The sequence below is a fragment of the Polyodon spathula genome, chromosome 23 (genome assembly GCF_017654505.1).
Source record: "Polyodon spathula isolate WHYD16114869_AA chromosome 23, ASM1765450v1, whole genome shotgun sequence".
NCBI classification, from domain to species: domain Eukaryota; kingdom Metazoa; phylum Chordata; class Actinopteri; order Acipenseriformes; family Polyodontidae; genus Polyodon; species Polyodon spathula.
In genome coordinates, this window is record NC_054556.1 from 855,090 (window position 1) to 870,827 (window position 15,738).

The 15,738-nt window shown below is 44.6% G+C and overlaps 1 protein-coding gene across 4 annotated transcripts in view; it reads left to right on the top strand.

Moving 5' to 3' along the window:
• The window catches only part of LOC121298112 (MAP kinase-activated protein kinase 3-like), a 34,322-nt gene that overhangs the window by 12,251 nt on the left and 6,333 nt on the right, over positions 1 to 15,738 (top strand). For 3 of the 4 annotated variants that reach the window (XM_041224931.1, XM_041224929.1, XM_041224932.1), the window contains 2 exons: positions 12,157 to 12,296; positions 14,679 to 14,743. In XM_041224931.1, coding sequence (XP_041080865.1) covers positions 12,157 to 12,296; positions 14,679 to 14,743 — 205 coding nt within the window. Of the gene's footprint in view, positions 1 to 268; positions 647 to 12,156; positions 12,297 to 14,678; positions 14,744 to 15,738 lie in introns of those variants that run through there. The other variant, XM_041224933.1, reaches the window with a different exon arrangement.

A 15,738-nucleotide genomic window follows, 5' to 3' on the forward strand; every position in this document is an offset into this window, starting at 1 on the left:
TACAAATACACAGCCAGGGTGGGGGGCAATTCCTTTTTAAGATCAATTCCAATTCCACTTCCAAGTTCTTTTGATCAATTCCAATTCCAAGTTCTTTTAATCAATTCCAATTCCAAGTTCTTTAAAGGAATTGACCCCAACCTGGTACACAGCCCAAGGAGAGCCAGCAAAGAGGGAAGATATAAAGTATGCTCTTTTATAACAGATGAGAGGATGAGACAGAGCCTTCGGGAAACGACAGGGAAGCTTCTATTGGAACAGATGGACGTCTGGACATAACAAGACAGCAACAAACCCGTCCTGGTTTAATGAGGAGGCTCAAAGCAATGGGATCAGTCTAAGAGACACAGTCTTCAACACTTTAATCAGCTGTGTTACACTTCAACACAGTACGGCGTGCTCATCGCTGTGCTACTCACAGGAAACCGAAAAGACACACAAGGGAATAACGTGTAATGACTTGCAGTAATCCAGAAGGACGTGTACAGCTCAGTGTTTAAATCAAGCCCATCAACAAATACAATATGTAGAGCAGGGCTTTCAGGTCTTCACTTTAGGAGTAGAAGAAGGGGAAGCGCATTCTGGAAATCCCAATCTTACATTTTAACAGAAGAGATCAACGATGAGAAGGAACACCAAACTACATGTGATTGGTTTATTTTGTTACCATACAAAATGACATCCTGTTCTAGACACATAACCGCCCAAAACCAGCACTCTGCTGCTGGATAATCCAATTCCCGGGACCTGTCAGTGGATCTCTTGCAGTGTTGTGTCAGGCTGAGGGAACAGGTGTGCCGCGTACCCATCAGTGACAGACCGCAGGCCAGCCCCACTGAGAAGGAGAAAGGGCTGCTGCAGTATGAAGCTGAGGGAACACCACGCTACTCTTTCAGGAACAGCGGCTTGAAACCTGCTTCCAGGAGACCACCGGGAGACCTAGTCTGAGCAGCTTTGCTGTGCTGTGCAGTGACCTGAAACCTAGTTTCTTGAAACCAAGTTCCAAGCCACAAAGTGGCTTTGTGTTCCCTGAGCTTTACAGGGCCCTTACAAAGGTTTATAATGCACTCTGAGTCAGCTGGAGAGAGGTTTACTGTGGTAAATTGTAATAAAGCGTAGCATCAGCATGTTAACGCATATTCAAGCACAATAAAGCACTGAGAGGCGTAGTAAAAACATGTTACAAAAACTATGACAGGCTATGATGAATATACAGTACGGTAGAAGCGTGTGTAACAGTGTGATCCTGCACACTGCAAATTGAATGGTTTCATTGTTCATTTTCTCATGTGTGTGTGAAGTGCTTTGGGATGCTTGTGAAAGGTGCTGTATGAATATGCATTGTGTGTGTGTGAAGTGCTTTGGGATGCTTGTGAAAGGTGTTGTATGAATATGCATTGTGTGTGTGTGAAGTGCTTTGGGATGCTTGTGGTGAAAGGTGTTGTATGAATATGCATTGTGTGTGTGTGAAGTGCTTTGGGATGCTTGTGAAAGGTGCTGTATGAATATGCATTGTGTGTGTGTGAAGTGCTTTGGGATGCTTGTGAAAGGTGTTGTATGAATATGCATTGTGTGTGTGTGAAGTGCTTTGGGATGCTTGTGAAAGGTGCTGTATGAATATGCATTGTGTGTGTGTGAAGTGCTTTGGGATGCTTGTGAAAGGTGCTGTATGAATATGCATTGTGTGTGTGTGAAGTGCTTTGGGATGCTTGTGAAAGGTGCTGTATGAATATGCATTGTGTGTGTGTGAAGTGCTTTGGGATGCTTGTGAAAGGTGCTGTATGAATATGCATTGTGTGTGTGTGAAGTGCTTTGGGATGCTTGTGAAAGGTGCTGTATGAATATGCATTGTGTGTGTGTGAAGTGCTTTGGGATGCTTGTGAAAGGTGCTGTATGAATATGCATTGTGTGTGTGTGAAGTGCTTTGGGATGCTTGTGAAAGGTGCTGTATGAATATGCATTGTGTGTGTGTGAAGTGCTTTGGGATGCTTGTGAAAGGTGCTGTATGAATATGCATTGTGTGTGTGTGAAGTGCTTTGGGATGCTTGTGAAAGGTGTTGTATGAATATGCATTGTGTGTGTGTGAAGTGCTTTGGGATGCTTGTGAAAGGTGCTGTATGAATATGCATTGTGTGTGTGTGAAGTGCTTTGGGATGATGCTGTATGAATATGAATTGTGTGTGTGTGAAGTGCTTTGGGATGAATGAATGCATTGTGTGTGTGTGAAGTGCTTTGGGATGCTTGTGAAAGGTGTTGTATGAATATGCATTGTGTGTGTGTGAAGTGCTTTGGGATGCTTGTGAAAGGTGTTGTATGAATATGCATTGTGTGTGTGTGAAGTGCTTTGGGATGCTTGTGAAAGGTGCTGTATGAATATGCATTGTGTGTGTGTGAAGTGCTTTGGGATGCTTGTGAAAGGTGCTGTATGAATATGCATTGTGTGTGTGTGAAGTGCTTTGGGATGCTTGTGAAAGGTGCTGTATGAATATGCATTGTGTGTGTGTGAAGTGCTTTGGGATGCTTGTGAAAGGTGCTGTATGAATATGCATTGTGTGTGTGTGAAGTGCTTTGGGATGCTTGTGAAAGGTGCTGTATGAATATGCATTGTGTGTGTGTGAAGTGCTTTGGGATGCTTGTGAAAGGTGCTGTATGAATATGCATTGTGTGTGTGTGAAGTGCTTTGGGATGCTTGTGAAAGGTGCTGTATGAATATGCATTGTGTGTGTGTGAAGTGCTTTGGGATGCTTGTGAAAGGTGCTGTATGAATATGCATTGTGTGTGTGTGAAGTGCTTTGGGATGCTTGTGAAAGGTGCTGTATGAATATGCATTGTGTGTGTGTGAAGTGCTTTGGGATGCTTGTGAAAGGTGCTGTATGAATATGCATTGTGTGTGTGTGAAGTGCTTTGGGATGCTTGTGAAAGGTGCTGTATGAATATGCATTGTGTGTGTGTGAAGTGCTTTGGGATGCTTGTGAAAGGTGCTGTATGAATATGCATTGTGTGTGTGTGAAGTGCTTTGGGATGCTTGTGAAAGGTGCTGTATGAATATGCATTGTGTGTGTGTGAAGTGCTTTGGGATGCTTGTGAAAGGTGCTGTATGAATATGCATTGTGTGTGTGTGAAGTGCTTTGGGATGCTTGTGAAAGGTGCTGTATGAATATGTGTGTGTGTGAAGTGCATTGTGTGTGTGTGAAGTGCTTTGGGATGCTTGTGAAAGGTGCTGTATGAATATGCATTGTGTGTGTGTGAAGTGCTTTGGGATGCTTGTGAAAGGTGCTGTATGAATATGCATTGTGTGTGTGTGAAGTGCTTTGGGATGCTTGTGAAAGGTGCTGTATGAATATGCATTGTGTGTGTGTGAAGTGCTTTGGGATGCTTGTGAAAGGTGCTGTATGAATATGCATTGTGTGTGTGTGAAGTGCTTTGGGATGTGTGTGTGTGAAGTGCTTGTGAAAGGTGCTGTATGAATATGCATTGTGTGTGTGTGAAGTGCTTTGGGATGCTTGTGAAAGGTGCTGTATGAATATGCATTGTGTGTGTGTGAAGTGCTTTGGGATGCTTGTGAAAGGTGCTGTATGAATATGCATTGTGTGTGTGTGAAGTGCTTTGGGATGCTTGTGAAAGGTGCTGTATGAATATGCATTGTGTGTGTGTGAAGTGCTTTGGGATGCTTGTGAAAGGTGCTGTATGAATATGCATTGTGTGTGTGTGAAGTGCTTTGGGATGCTTGTGAAAGGTGCTGTATGAATATGCATTGTGTGTGTGTGAAGTGCTTTGGGATGCTTGTGAAAGGTGCTGTATGAATATGCATTGTGTGTGTGTGAAGTGCTTTGGGATGCTTGTGAAAGGTGCTGTATGAATATGCATTGTGTGTGTGTGAAGTGCTTTGGGATGCTTGTGAAAGGTGCTGTATGAATATGCATTGTGTGTGTGTGAAGTGCTTTGGGATGCTTGTGAAAGGTGCTGTATGAATATGCATTGTGTGTGTGTGAAGTGCTTTGGGATGCTTGTGAAAGGTGCTGTATGAATATGCATTGTGTGTGTGTGAAGTGCTTTGGGATGCTTGTGAAAGGTGCTGTATGAATATGCATTGTGTGTGTGTGAAGTGCTTTGGGATGCTTGTGAAAGGTGCTGTATGAATATGCATTGTGTGTGTGTGAAGTGCTTTGGGATGCTTGTGAAAGGTGCTGTATGAATATGCATTGTGTGTGTGTGAAGTGCTTTGGGATGCTTGTGAAAGGTGCTGTATGAATATGCATTGTGTGTGTGTGAAGTGCTTTGGGATGCTTGTGAAAGGTGCTGTATGAATATGCATTGTGTGTGTGTGAAGTGCTTTGGGATGCTTGTGAAAGGTGCTGTATGAATATGCATTGTGTGTGTGTGAAGTGCTTTGGGATGCTTGTGAAAGGTGCTGTATGAATATGCATTGTGTGTGTGTGAAGTGCTTTGGGATGCTTGTGAAAGGTGCTGTATGAATATGCATTGTGTGTGTGTGAAGTGCTTTGGGATGCTTGTGAAAGGTGCTGTATGAATATGCATTGTGTGTGTGTGAAGTGCTTTGGGATGCTTGTGAAAGGTGCTGTATGAATATGCATTGTGTGTGTGTGAAGTGCTTTGGGATGCTTGTGAAAGGTGCTGTATGAATATGCATTGTGTGTGTGTGAAGTGCTTTGGGATGCTTGTGAAAGGTGCTGTATGAATATGCATTGTGTGTGTGTGAAGTGCTTTGGGATGCTTGTGAAAGGTGCTGTATGAATATGCATTGTGTGTGTGTGAAGTGCTTTGGGATGCTTGTGAAAGGTGCTGTATGAATATGCATTGTGTGTGTGTGAAGTGCTTTGGGATGCTTGTGAAAGGTGCTGTATGAATATGCATTGTGTGTGTGTGAAGTGCTTTGGGATGCTTGTGAAAGGTGCTGTATGAATATGCATTGTGTGTGTGTGAAGTGCTTTGGGATGCTTGTGAAAGGTGCTGTATGAATATGCATTGTGTGTGTGTGAAGTGCTTTGGGATGCTTGTGAAAGGTGCTGTATGAATATGCATTGTGTGTGTGTGAAGTGCTTTGGGATGCTTGTGAAAGGTGCTGTATGAATATGCATTGTGTGTGTGTGAAGTGCTTTGGGATGCTTGTGAAAGGTGCTGTATGAATATGCATTGTGTGTGTGTGAAGTGCTTTGGGATGCTTGTGATGAAAGGTGCTGTATGAATATGCATTGTGTGTGTGTGAAGTGCTTTGGGATGCTTGTGAAAGGTGCTGTATGAATATGCATTGTGTGTGTGTGAAGTGCTTTGGGATGCTTGTGAAAGGTGCTGTATGAATATGCATTGTGTGTGTGTGAAGTGCTTTGGGATGCTTGTGAAAGGTGCTGTATGAATATGCATTGTGTGTGTGTGAAGTGCTTTGGGATGCTTGTGAAAGGTGCTGTATGAATATGCATTGTGTGTGTGTGAAGTGCTTTGGGATGCTTGTGAAAGGTGCTGTATGAATATGCATTGTGTGTGTGTGAAGTGCTTTGGGATGCTTGTGAAAGGTGCTGTATGAATATGCATTGTGTGTGTGTGAAGTGCTTTGGGATGCTTGTGAAAGGTGCTGTATGAATATGCATTGTGTGTGTGTGAAGTGCTTTGGGATGCTTGTGAAAGGTGCTGTATGAATATGCATTGTGTGTGTGTGAAGTGCTTTGGGATGCTTGTGATGAAAGGTGCTGTATGAATATGCATTGTGTGTGTGTGAAGTGCTTTGGGATGCTTGTGAAAGGTGCTGTATGAATATGCATTGTGTGTGTGTGAAGTGCTTTGGGATGCTTGTGAAAGGTGCTGTATGAATATGCATTGTGTGTGTGTGAAGTGCTTTGGGATGCTTGTGAAAGGTGCTGTATGAATATGCATTGTGTGTGTGTGAAGTGCTTTGGGATGCTTGTGAAAGGTGCTGTATGAATATGCATTGTGTGTGTGTGAAGTGCTTTGGGATGCTTGTGAAAGGTGCTGTATGAATATGCATTGTGTGTGTGTGAAGTGCTTTGGGATGCTTGTGAAAGGTGCTGTATGAATATGCATTGTGTGTGTGTGAAGTGCTTTGGGATGCTTGTGAAAGGTGCTGTATGAATATGCATTGTGTGTGTGTGAAGTGCTTTGGGATGCTTGTGAAAGGTGCTGTATGAATATGCATTGTGTGTGTGTGAAGTGCTTTGGGATGCTTGTGAAAGGTGCTGTATGAATATGCATTGTGTGTGTGTGAAGTGCTTTGGGATGCTTGTGAAAGGTGCTGTATGAATATGCATTGTGTGTGTGTGAAGTGCTTTGGGATGCTTGTGAAAGGTGCTGTATGAATATGCATTGTGTGTGTGTGAAGTGCTTTGGGATGCTTGTGAAAGGTGCTGTATGAATATGCATTGTGTGTGTGTGAAGTGCTTTGGGATGCTTGTGAAAGGTGCTGTATGAATATGCATTGTGTGTGTGTGAAGTGCTTTGGGATGCTTGTGAAAGGTGCTGTATGAATATGCATTGTGTGTGTGTGAAGTGCTTTGGGATGCTTGTGAAAGGTGCTGTATGAATATGCATTGTGTGTGTGTGAAGTGCTTTGGGATGCTTGTGAAAGGTGCTGTATGAATATGCATTGTGTGTGTGTGAAGTGCTTTGGGATGCTTGTGAAAGGTGCTGTATGAATATGCATTGTGTGTGTGTGAAGTGCTTTGGGATGCTTGTGAAAGGTGCTGTATGAATATGCATTGTGTGTGTGTGAAGTGCTTTGGGATGCTTGTGAAAGGTGCTGTATGAATATGCATTGTGTGTGTGTGAAGTGCTTTGGGATGCTTGTGAAAGGTGCTGTATGAATATGCATTGTGTGTGTGTGAAGTGCTTTGGGATGCTTGTGAAAGGTGCTGTATGAATATGCATTGTGTGTGTGTGAAGTGCTTTGGGATGCTTGTGAAAGGTGCTGTATGAATATGCATTGTGTGTGTGTGAAGTGCTTTGGGATGCTTGTGAAAGGTGCTGTATGAATATGCATTGTGTGTGTGTGAAGTGCTTTGGGATGCTTGTGAAAGGTGCTGTATGAATATGCATTGTGTGTGTGTGAAGTGCTTTGGGATGCTTGTGAAAGGTGCTGTATGAATATGCATTGTGTGTGTGTGAAGTGCTTTGGGATGCTTGTGAAAGGTGCTGTATGAATATGCATTGTGTGTGTGTGAAGTGCTTTGGGATGCTTGTGAAAGGTGCTGTATGAATATGCATTGTGTGTGTGTGAAGTGCTTTGGGATGCTTGTGAAAGGTGCTGTATGAATATGCATTGTGTGTGTGTGAAGTGCTTTGGGATGCTTGTGAAAGGTGCTGTATGAATATGCATTGTGTGTGTGTGAAGTGCTTTGGGATGCTTGTGAAAGGTGCTGTATGAATATGCATTGTGTGTGTGTGAAGTGCTTTGGGATGCTTGTGAAAGGTGCTGTATGAATATGCATTGTGTGTGTGTGAAGTGCTTTGGGATGCTTGTGAAAGGTGCTGTATGAATATGCATTGTGTGTGTGTGAAGTGCTTTGGGATGCTTGTGAAAGGTGCTGTATGAATATGCATTGTGTGTGTGTGAAGTGCTTTGGGATGCTTGTGAAAGGTGCTGTATGAATATGCATTGTGTGTGTGTGAAGTGCTTTGGGATGCTTGTGAAAGGTGCTGTATGAATATGCATTGTGTGTGTGTGAAGTGCTTTGGGATGCTTGTGAAAGGTGCTGTATGAATATGCATTGTGTGTGTGTGAAGTGCTTTGGGATGCTTGTGAAAGGTGCTGTATGAATATGCATTGTGTGTGTGTGAAGTGCTTTGGGATGCTTGTGAAAGGTGCTGTATGAATATGCATTGTGTGTGTGTGAAGTGCTTTGGGATGCTTGTGAAAGGTGCTGTATGAATATGCATTGTGTGTGTGTGAAGTGCTTTGGGATGCTTGTGAAAGGTGCTGTATGAATATGCATTGTGTGTGTGTGAAGTGCTTTGGGATGCTTGTGAAAGGTGCTGTATGAATATGCATTGTGTGTGTGTGAAGTGCTTTGGGATGCTTGTGAAAGGTGCTGTATGAATATGCATTGTGTGTGTGTGAAGTGCTTTGGGATGCTTGTGAAAGGTGCTGTATGAATATGCATTGTGTGTGTGTGAAGTGCTTTGGGATGCTTGTGAAAGGTGCTGTATGAATATGCATTGTGTGTGTGTGAAGTGCTTTGGGATGCTTGTGAAAGGTGCTGTATGAATATGCATTGTGTGTGTGTGAAGTGCTTTGGGATGCTTGTGAAAGGTGCTGTATGAATATGCATTGTGTGTGTGTGAAGTGCTTTGGGATGCTTGTGAAAGGTGCTGTATGAATATGCATTGTGTGTGTGTGAAGTGCTTTGGGATGCTTGTGAAAGGTGCTGTATGAATATGCATTGTGTGTGTGTGAAGTGCTTTGGGATGCTTGTGAAAGGTGCTGTATGAATATGCATTGTGTGTGTGTGAAGTGCTTTGGGATGCTTGTGAAAGGTGCTGTATGAATATGCATTGTGTGTGTGTGAAGTGCTTTGGGATGCTTGTGAAAGGTGCTGTATGAATATGCATTGTGTGTGTGTGAAGTGCTTTGGGATGCTTGTGAAAGGTGCTGTATGAATATGCATTGTGTGTGTGTGAAGTGCTTTGGGATGCTTGTGAAAGGTGCTGTATGAATATGCATTGTGTGTGTGAAGTGCTGTGTGTGAAGTGCTTTGGGATGCTTGTGAAAGGTGCTGTATGAATATGCATTGTGTGTGTGTGAAGTGCTTTGGGATGCTTGTGAAAGGTGCTGTATGAATATGCATTGTGTGTGTGTGAAGTGCTTTGGGATGCTTGTGAAAGGTGCTGTATGAATATGCATTGTGTGTGTGTGAAGTGCTTTGGGATGCTTGTGAAAGGTGCTGTATGAATATGCATTGTGTGTGTGTGAAGTGCTTTGGGATGCTTGTGAAAGGTGCTGTATGAATATGCATTGTGTGTGTGTGAAGTGCTTTGGGATGCTTGTGAAAGGTGCTTGTATGAATATGCATTGTGTGTGTGTGAAGTGCTTTGGGATGCTTGTGAAAGGTGCTGTATGAATATGCATTGTGTGTGTGTGAAGTGCTTTGGGATGCTTGTGAAAGGTGCTGTATGAATATGCTGTATTGTGTGTGTGTGAAGTGCTTTGGGATGCTTGTGAAAGGTGCTGTATGAATATGCATTGTGTGTGTGTGAAGTGCTTTGGGATGCTTGTGAAAGGTGCTGTATGAATATGCATTGTGTGTGTGTGAAGTGCTTTGGGATGCTTGTGAAAGGTGCTGTATGAATATGCATTGTGTGTGTGTGAAGTGCTTTGGGATGCTTGTGAAAGGTGCTGTATGAATATGCATTGTGTGTGTGTGAAGTGCTTTGGGATGCTTGTGAAAGGTGCTGTATGAATATGCATTGTGTGTGTGTGAAGTGCTTTGGGATGCTTGTGAAAGGTGCTGTATGAATATGCATTGTGTGTGTGTGAAGTGCTTTGGGATGCTTGTGAAAGGTGCTGTATGAATATGCATTGTGTGTGTGTGAAGTGCTTTGGGATGCTTGTGAAAGGTGCTGTATGAATATGCATTGTGTGTGTGTGAAGTGCTTTGGGATGCTTGTGAAAGGTGCTGTATGAATATGCATTGTGTGTGTGTGAAGTGCTTTGGGATGCTTGTGAAAGGTGCTGTATGAATATGCATTGTGTGTGTGTGAAGTGCTTTGGGATGCTTGTGAAAGGTGCTGTATGAATATGCATTGTGTGTGTGTGAAGTGCTTTGGGATGCTTGTGAAAGGTGCTGTATGAATATGCATTGTGTGTGTGTGAAGTGCTTTGGGATGCTTGTGAAAGGTGCTGTATGAATATGCATTGTGTGTGTGTGAAGTGCTTTGGGATGCTTGTGAAAGGTGCTGTATGAATATGCATTGTGTGTGTGTGAAGTGCTTTGGGATGCTTGTGAAAGGTGCTGTATGAATATGCATTGTGTGTGTGTGAAGTGCTTTGGGATGCTTGTGAAAGGTGCTGTATGAATATGCATTGTGTGTGTGTGAAGTGCTTTGGGATGCTTGTGAAAGGTGCTGTATGAATATGCATTGTGTGTGTGTGAAGTGCTTTGGGATGCTTGTGAAAGGTGCTGTATGAATATGCATTGTGTGTGTGTGAAGTGCTTTGGGATGCTTGTGAAAGGTGCTGTATGAATATGCATTGTGTGTGTGTGAAGTGCTTTGGGATGCTTGTGAAAGGTGCTGTATGAATATGCATTGTGTGTGTGTGAAGTGCTTTGGGATGCTTGTGAAAGGTGCTGTATGAATATGCATTGTGTGTGTGTGAAGTGCTTTGGGATGCTATGCATTGTGTGTGTGTGAAGTGCTTTGGGAGCTTGTGAAAGGTGCTGTATGAATATGCATTGTGTGTGTGTGAAGTGCTTTGGGATGCTTGTGAAAGGTGCTGTATGAATATGCATTGTGTGTGTGTGAAGTGCTTTGGGATGCTTGTGAAAGGTGCTGTATGAATATGCATTGTGTGTGTGTGAAGTGCTTTGGGATGCTTGTGAAAGGTGCTGTATGAATATGCGTTGTGTGTGTGTGAAGTGCTTTGGGATGCTTGTGAAAGGTGCTGTATGAATATGCATTGTGTGTGTGTGAAGTGCTTTGGGATGCTTGTGAAAGGTGCTGTATGAATATGCATTGTGTGTGTGTGAAGTGCTTTGGGATGCTTGTGAAAGGTGCTGTATGAATATGCATTGTGTGTGTGTGAAGTGCTTTGGGATGCTTGTGAAAGGTGCTGTATGAATATGCATTGTGTGTGTGTGAAGTGCTTTGGGATGCTTGTGAAAGGTGCTGTATGAATATGCATTGTGTGTGTGTGAAGTGCTTTGGGATGCTTGTGAAAGGTGCTGTATGAATATGCATTGTGTGTGTGTGAAGTGCTTTGGGATGCTTGTGAAAGGTGCTGTATGAATATGCATTGTGTGTGTGTGAAGTGCTTTGGGATGCTTGTGAAAGGTGCTGTATGAATATGCATTGTGTGTGTGTGAAGTGCTTTGGGATGCTTGTGATGAAAGGTGCTGTATGAATATGCATTGTTGTTCCTGTCCTGCCTCCTTGCCAGGTGACACAGCAAAGCCGCAGAGGCCAGCGTAGCTTCCAGGAATTCTCTGTAGAGAGACACTGGAATTCAGAACCTGATTCTATTCCTAGAACACAGAATGTACTCCATCTGCCTCTCGTTGCCCCCCATCAATTACACCGACAGGACTGCAAAAGCAGACAGCTGTGCCTGGGGGAAGGGGAGAGGGGGGGAGCGACTGGAGGTCTCAGGGGCACAGGCAGCAAATGGAACTAATGAAAACTGACACTCCACAGCAAAGGTTTCTACTTAATATGCAAGGGGGCATCTGCCCTTATAACCCTTTCCCACTGTATTTCTGAATGGTATATCTGCAGTTTTCCCGTGGTTTAACTAAGTGTTTACCACATAGTTTGCAATGCGTGCCCATGCTGTCCCATGCCGTCGCTGTGCTTTATTACACTGTGCTGTGCTTTTGCTGCAGGAATCTTTTATAAGGGTGACCAGGCTTTCGTTTACACAGGTTAAGACAGTTCTGCAGTCTTCATTAGTCAGGCTGTGGGATGTTTAGTTTCGATACTGATCCTGCTCTTCTGCTAGATATGAAACCCTTTCTATCTCCCCATGCCTCGCTGTAGAGCTGTTTAAAGTGTAAAGGGCTGGAGGGGGAGGCAGGGTGCGACCCGGCAGTCCTAGAGACTCCTCACCACTGGAGCCACGTACCAGAGCCTGTAATCTAATCTCACCAGTAGGGGTCAGAGTGCTTCACATGGGTCATAAAAATAGCTGTGCTTCAGGACTGGATATGTGCCCTGAAGAGTTTCATATTATGGTTACATTTCGACTTCCATAGCATATCCAATAGCCATCCAAAATACAGAGACTGTACACTAGTTACCGTTTAATAATATTCACAACTGAAAAAGCACACAAATACTGTGAGGATGGAACTCCATACTTTTAACAGGATGTATTTAAAGAGATGTTCCAGACAATGCAATTAAATCTGCAAGTCCATACAGAGTTAAATGCTGTGCATTTTGGTGTCGTGTCTCTGAATCACTCCCTCCCTGCAGATCCTGCACGACAGCCCGAAGGCTCGGCGCGAGGTGGAGCTGCACTGGAGGGTGTCCGGCGGGCCCCACGTGGTGAGGATCATCAGCCTGTACGAGAACATGCACCACGGCAACAAGTGCCTCCTCATCGTCATGGAGTGGTAGGTGCAGCGGGGAGTGTCACCTTACACTAACCTTCACAAGAGTGCCATCTTACACTCCACTTCACAAGAGAATCACCTTACACTCCCCTTCACAAGAGTGTCACCTTACACTCCCCTTCACAAGAGTGTCATCTTACACTCCCCTTCACAAGAGTGTCATCTTACACTCCCCTTCACAAGAGTGTCACCTTACACTCCCCTTCACAAGAGTGTCATCTTACACTCCCCTTCACAAGAGTGTCACCTTACACTCCCCTTCACAAGAGTGTCATCTTACACTCCACTTCACAAGAGTGTCATCTTACACTCCCCTTCACAAGAGTGTCACCTTACACTCCCCTTCACAAGAGTGTCACCTTACACTCCCCTTCACAACAGTGTCATCTTACACTCCCCTTCACAAGAGAATCACCTTACACTCCCCTTCACAAGAGTGTCATCTTACACTCCCCTTCACAAGAGTGTCATCTTACACTCCCCTTCACAAGAGTGTCATCTTACACTCCCCTTCACAAGAGTGTCATCTTACACTCCCCTTCACAAGAGTGCCATCTTACACTCCCCTTCACAAGAGTGTCATCTTACACTCCCCTTCACAAGAGTGTCACCTTACACTCCCCTTCACAAGAGTGTCATCTTACACTCCCCTTCACAAGAGTGTCATCTTACACTCCCCTTCACAAGAGTGTCATCTTACACTCCCCTTCACAAGAGTGTCACCTTACACTCCCCTTCACAAGAGTGTCATCTTACACTCCCCTTCACAAGAGTGTCACCTTACACTCCCCTTCACAAGAGTGTCATCTTACACTCCCCTTCACAAGAGTGTCATCTTACACTCCCCTTCACAAGAGTGTCATCTTACACTCCCCTTCACAAGAGTGTCATCTTACACTCCCCTTCACAAGAGTGTCATCTTACACTCCCCTTCACAAGAGTGTCATCTTACACTCCCCTTCACAAGAGTGTCATCTTACACTCCCCTTCACAAGAGTGTCATCTTACACTCCCCTTCACAAGAGAATCACCTTACACTCCCCTTCACAAGAGTGTCATCTTACACTCCCCTTCACAAGAGTGTCATCTTACACTCCCCTTCACAAGAGTGTCATCTTACACTCCCCTTCACAAGAGTGTCATCTTACACTCCCCTTCACAAGAGTGTCACCTTACACTCCCCTTCACAAGAGTGTCATCTTACACTCCCCTTCACAAGAGTGTCATCTTACACTCCCCTTCACAAGAGTGTCACCTTACACTCCCCTTCACAAGAGTGTCATCTTACACTCCCCTTCACAAGAGTGTCACCTTACACTCCCCTTCACAAGAGTGTCATCTTACACTCCCCTTCACAAGAGTGTCATCTTATCTTACACTCCCCTTCACAAGTGTCATCTTACACTCCCCTTCACAAGAGAATCACCTTACACTCCCCTTCACAAGAGTGCCATCTTACACTCCCCTTCACAAGAGTGCCATCTTACACTCCCCTTCACAAGAGTGTCATCTTACACTCCCCTTCACAAGAGTGTCATCTTACACTCCCCTTCACAAGAGTGTCACCTTACACTCCCCTTCACAAGAGAATCACCTTACACTCCCCTTCACAAGAGTGCCATCTTACATTCCCCTTCACAAGAGTGCCATCTTACACTCCCCTTCACAAGAGTGCCATCTTACCCCTTCACAAGAGTATCATCTTACCCTTCACACTCCCCTTCACAAGAGTATCATCTCAAAATTCACACTCCCCTTCACAAGAGTATCATCTCAACATTCACACTCCCCTTCACAAGAGTATCATCTCAACATTCACACCCTCCTTCACCTTTCTCATGCCTATCCCAGGTACAGTGTCACTGTGCTTTACCCGTGCCTATCCCAGGTTCAGTGTCACTGTGCTTTGCCCATGCCTATCCCAGGTACAGTGTCACTGTGCTTTACCCGTGCCTATCCCAGGTACAGTGTCACTGTGCTTTACCCATGCCTATCCCAGGTACAGTGTCACTGTGCTTTGCCCATGCCTATCCCAGGTACAGTGTCACTGTGCTTTACCCGTGCCTATCCCAGGTACAGTGTCACTGTGCTTTACCCATGCCTATCCCAGGTACAGTGTCACTGTGCTTTGCCCATGCCTATCCCAGGTACAGTGTCACTGTGCTTTACCCATGCGTATCCCAGGTACAGTGTCACTGTGCTTTACCCATGCGTATCCCAGGTACAGTGTCACTGTGCTTTACCCATGCCTATCCCAGGTACAGTGTCACTGTGCTTTGCCCATGCCTATCCCAGGTAGAGTGTCACTGTGCTTTACCCATGCCTATCCCAGGTACAGTGTCACTGTGCTTTACTTCACATGCATGTGCTGCTCTCTTTCAGCATGGAGGGAGGGGAACTGTTCAGCAGGATCCAGGCTCGGGGAGACCAAGCGTTCACTGAAAGGGGTACGTTTGAAAAACAAAACACATTAATATATTTTCCTTATTTCATTGAATTTGTATTTGTCAGAAAGCACTGTCATTCCGAGCAGTGTCTTTGATTGAACACTGAAATCCGTGAAGTGTTTACTGTGGATTGAGCAGACATGCCTTCCTCCTTCTGTTACTGCTGGCACACTGGAGGAACATGAATGCAGGAGCTGAATCTGGGATCAGACCCGGGAGCAGCTAATGCAGCTTCGCTCCCTGTTCTGGTCACACTGGAAACAAATCCCAGATATGATGCAGTTTAGTTCTGTTCAGTGAAGACACACTAAAGCTGGGGTTGATTCTGCAGTGCAGTTCTCTGATCTTTGCATGTGTAAAGCACTGGTCATGTCTATTGTGCTTAAAAGTGTAGTGACAGAAAAGCACGTCCTTCTCTCTCTCGTTGACATTGCTTTGGCAGGCATTGGGGTCGTTCTGGATCAAATACTGCTGCACAGGAACCGCCTTGTGGCCCCTAGTTTGATAACCCTTATTTAAACAGCAGCAGTATTGCAATTAGACTCAGGTGGGCGGTGCCTTGAGGGCACATGGCCCTGACCTGGAGAGGTTCGTGAGTTTGCATGCTGGAAAATATGTGCCTGATGGAAACATAGTGTCTGTGTGACCTCGGTGCAGGATATCCCACGCTGCAGTCATCAAGCCCCCTCCTGCTGCCCTCCCTGTCACACAGTCTGCTCATGACAGCACCGGCCAGTAAGGGAAACTCTGAAGCTTCGTTATGTGCTTGAGGGCTGAGAGACAGTGGTCTACCCTTCCCACATAAACACACACAGATAAACACACACACACACACACACACAGATAAACACACACACACACACAGACAAACACACACACACACACACACACAGAACACACACACAGATAACACACACACACACACACACAGACACACACACACACACACACACACACACACACACACACACACACACACACACAACACACACACA